This window comes from Montipora foliosa, chromosome 6 (genome assembly GCF_036669935.1).
Source record: "Montipora foliosa isolate CH-2021 chromosome 6, ASM3666993v2, whole genome shotgun sequence".
In the NCBI taxonomy this organism is placed as follows: Eukaryota; Metazoa; Cnidaria; class Anthozoa; order Scleractinia; family Acroporidae; genus Montipora; species Montipora foliosa.
Window position 1 is genome coordinate 49293479 of NC_090874.1, and position 1460 is coordinate 49294938.

The 1460-nt window shown below is 39.5% G+C and overlaps 1 protein-coding gene across 1 annotated transcript in view; it reads right to left on the reverse strand.

Annotated features, from left to right (window-relative positions):
• The window catches only part of LOC138005141 (neuropeptides capa receptor-like), a 1395-nt gene extending 400 nt beyond the window's left edge, over positions 1-995 (reverse strand). The window contains exon 1 of the mRNA XM_068851415.1: positions 1-995. This exon is cut by the window's left edge and continues 400 nt beyond it. Within this exon, the coding sequence (XP_068707516.1) occupies positions 1-940 (940 nt within the window). The 5' untranslated portion in view covers positions 941-995.
• Between the last annotated feature and the right edge of the window lie 465 nt (positions 996-1460).

The window sequence follows — 1460 nt, forward strand, 5'->3', positions numbered from 1 at the left end:
CTCTCTTGAACGAGACGCGATAACTAGAACTAAAAGCGATTAGGATAAATGGATTGATGGCTGTACTTATCAGTGGGAAAATGTAGTACAGCACGCCCTCCAGATTTAATGAACGACATTTATCTTTCGTAAACACAGAGGGGTAAAGTGATTTTAAAAACAGGTAGACATAAAGAGGTGTCCAACAAGTGAAAAATCCAAGAACGATTGATCCAAAGACTTTCATCATGTTTTGGTTTTCCTTGTCTCTCTTTCCTCTGGATTGAATTCGATCTCCACTATAGAGCTTCCTTCTTTCTCTTAGTTGTTTCATAATTAGCGAGTAGAGGACGACTATAAAAATGAAAGGGATGCAGTAGAGCAAAACAAAACTTACGGAGTAGTAGGTTTGCAGCAGTAACTGACTCATCATGTTTCTGCAAAAAGTATGTTCCTCTGATTGAATTACTCTAGAGTAAAGCAAGAACGGAATGAGACCAAACGCTGGTATACCCCAACTTACAAGAATGAAAATTGTTCGAATCTTTCCAGTTATCGTTAACGATTTTAGTGGAAACCTTGTCGCAATAAATCTGTCCACAGCGATTAGAACTAAGCTGAGTACAGACACCGAATGTGACAGTGATCGTGAATAAATTCCCAGTTTGCAAAAGAACGAAGCGGCAACAGCGTCCGTAATAAGACTTCCACCAGCCTGCAGCATACCTTCAGTAGCAAAGAGGGGCCAGTTGAGAAGAACGCACATCAAATCAGAAACAACCATGTTCATGACGTAGTAGTTAGAACTCTTCTTTAAGTTTTCTCGCTTGATGAATGTTATTATCACAAGGAAATTTCCCCCAAGTCCCAAAAGACTAATGGCTGAAAGGACAACAGCTATTGCCGTAAGGGAGCCGGTTGGACAGTGTACATGATATAAGAGATGAGAGGAGTTTTCCATTTTGCGTTCAGATAATTTCCAACAATTTTGTTGAAAACTCTCAGGTACTACTTATGATTTCAGTGAATGGCAGTCACATTCGAATAGATCTTCCTGTTCTGTATTAATGAAACTGCATTTAAATTGACGATAAGGTGTCAATCAAAAATGAGGAGGAAAGGTAGGAGGGTCAACAAAAAATGCGTCGATTGACAGCTTATTTGACACGAATAAAGCCATGCATAAGATGACTATTTCCCAGGGGGGGGGACTCCCATATGAAACAGACGGGGATGCTCGTCGTCTCGCTTAGGGGTGTAAATTTTGGATTTTGGTCTCGCTTAGAGGGTTCCGGGCAAGCGCCAATATTTTATGCCACCAATGTCTCGTTTAGGGTTCAGCGAAGTAACACAGAATTACGCGAAGAGAAACAGAAGTTAAATTTCCTTTTAAATTTTTTTTTTAGATAAAAGCATTCGATGATTATGCCTTTTTATCATTAAAACTCATTGCGTGTCGTATTTTTGTGTTTTTAAACGGT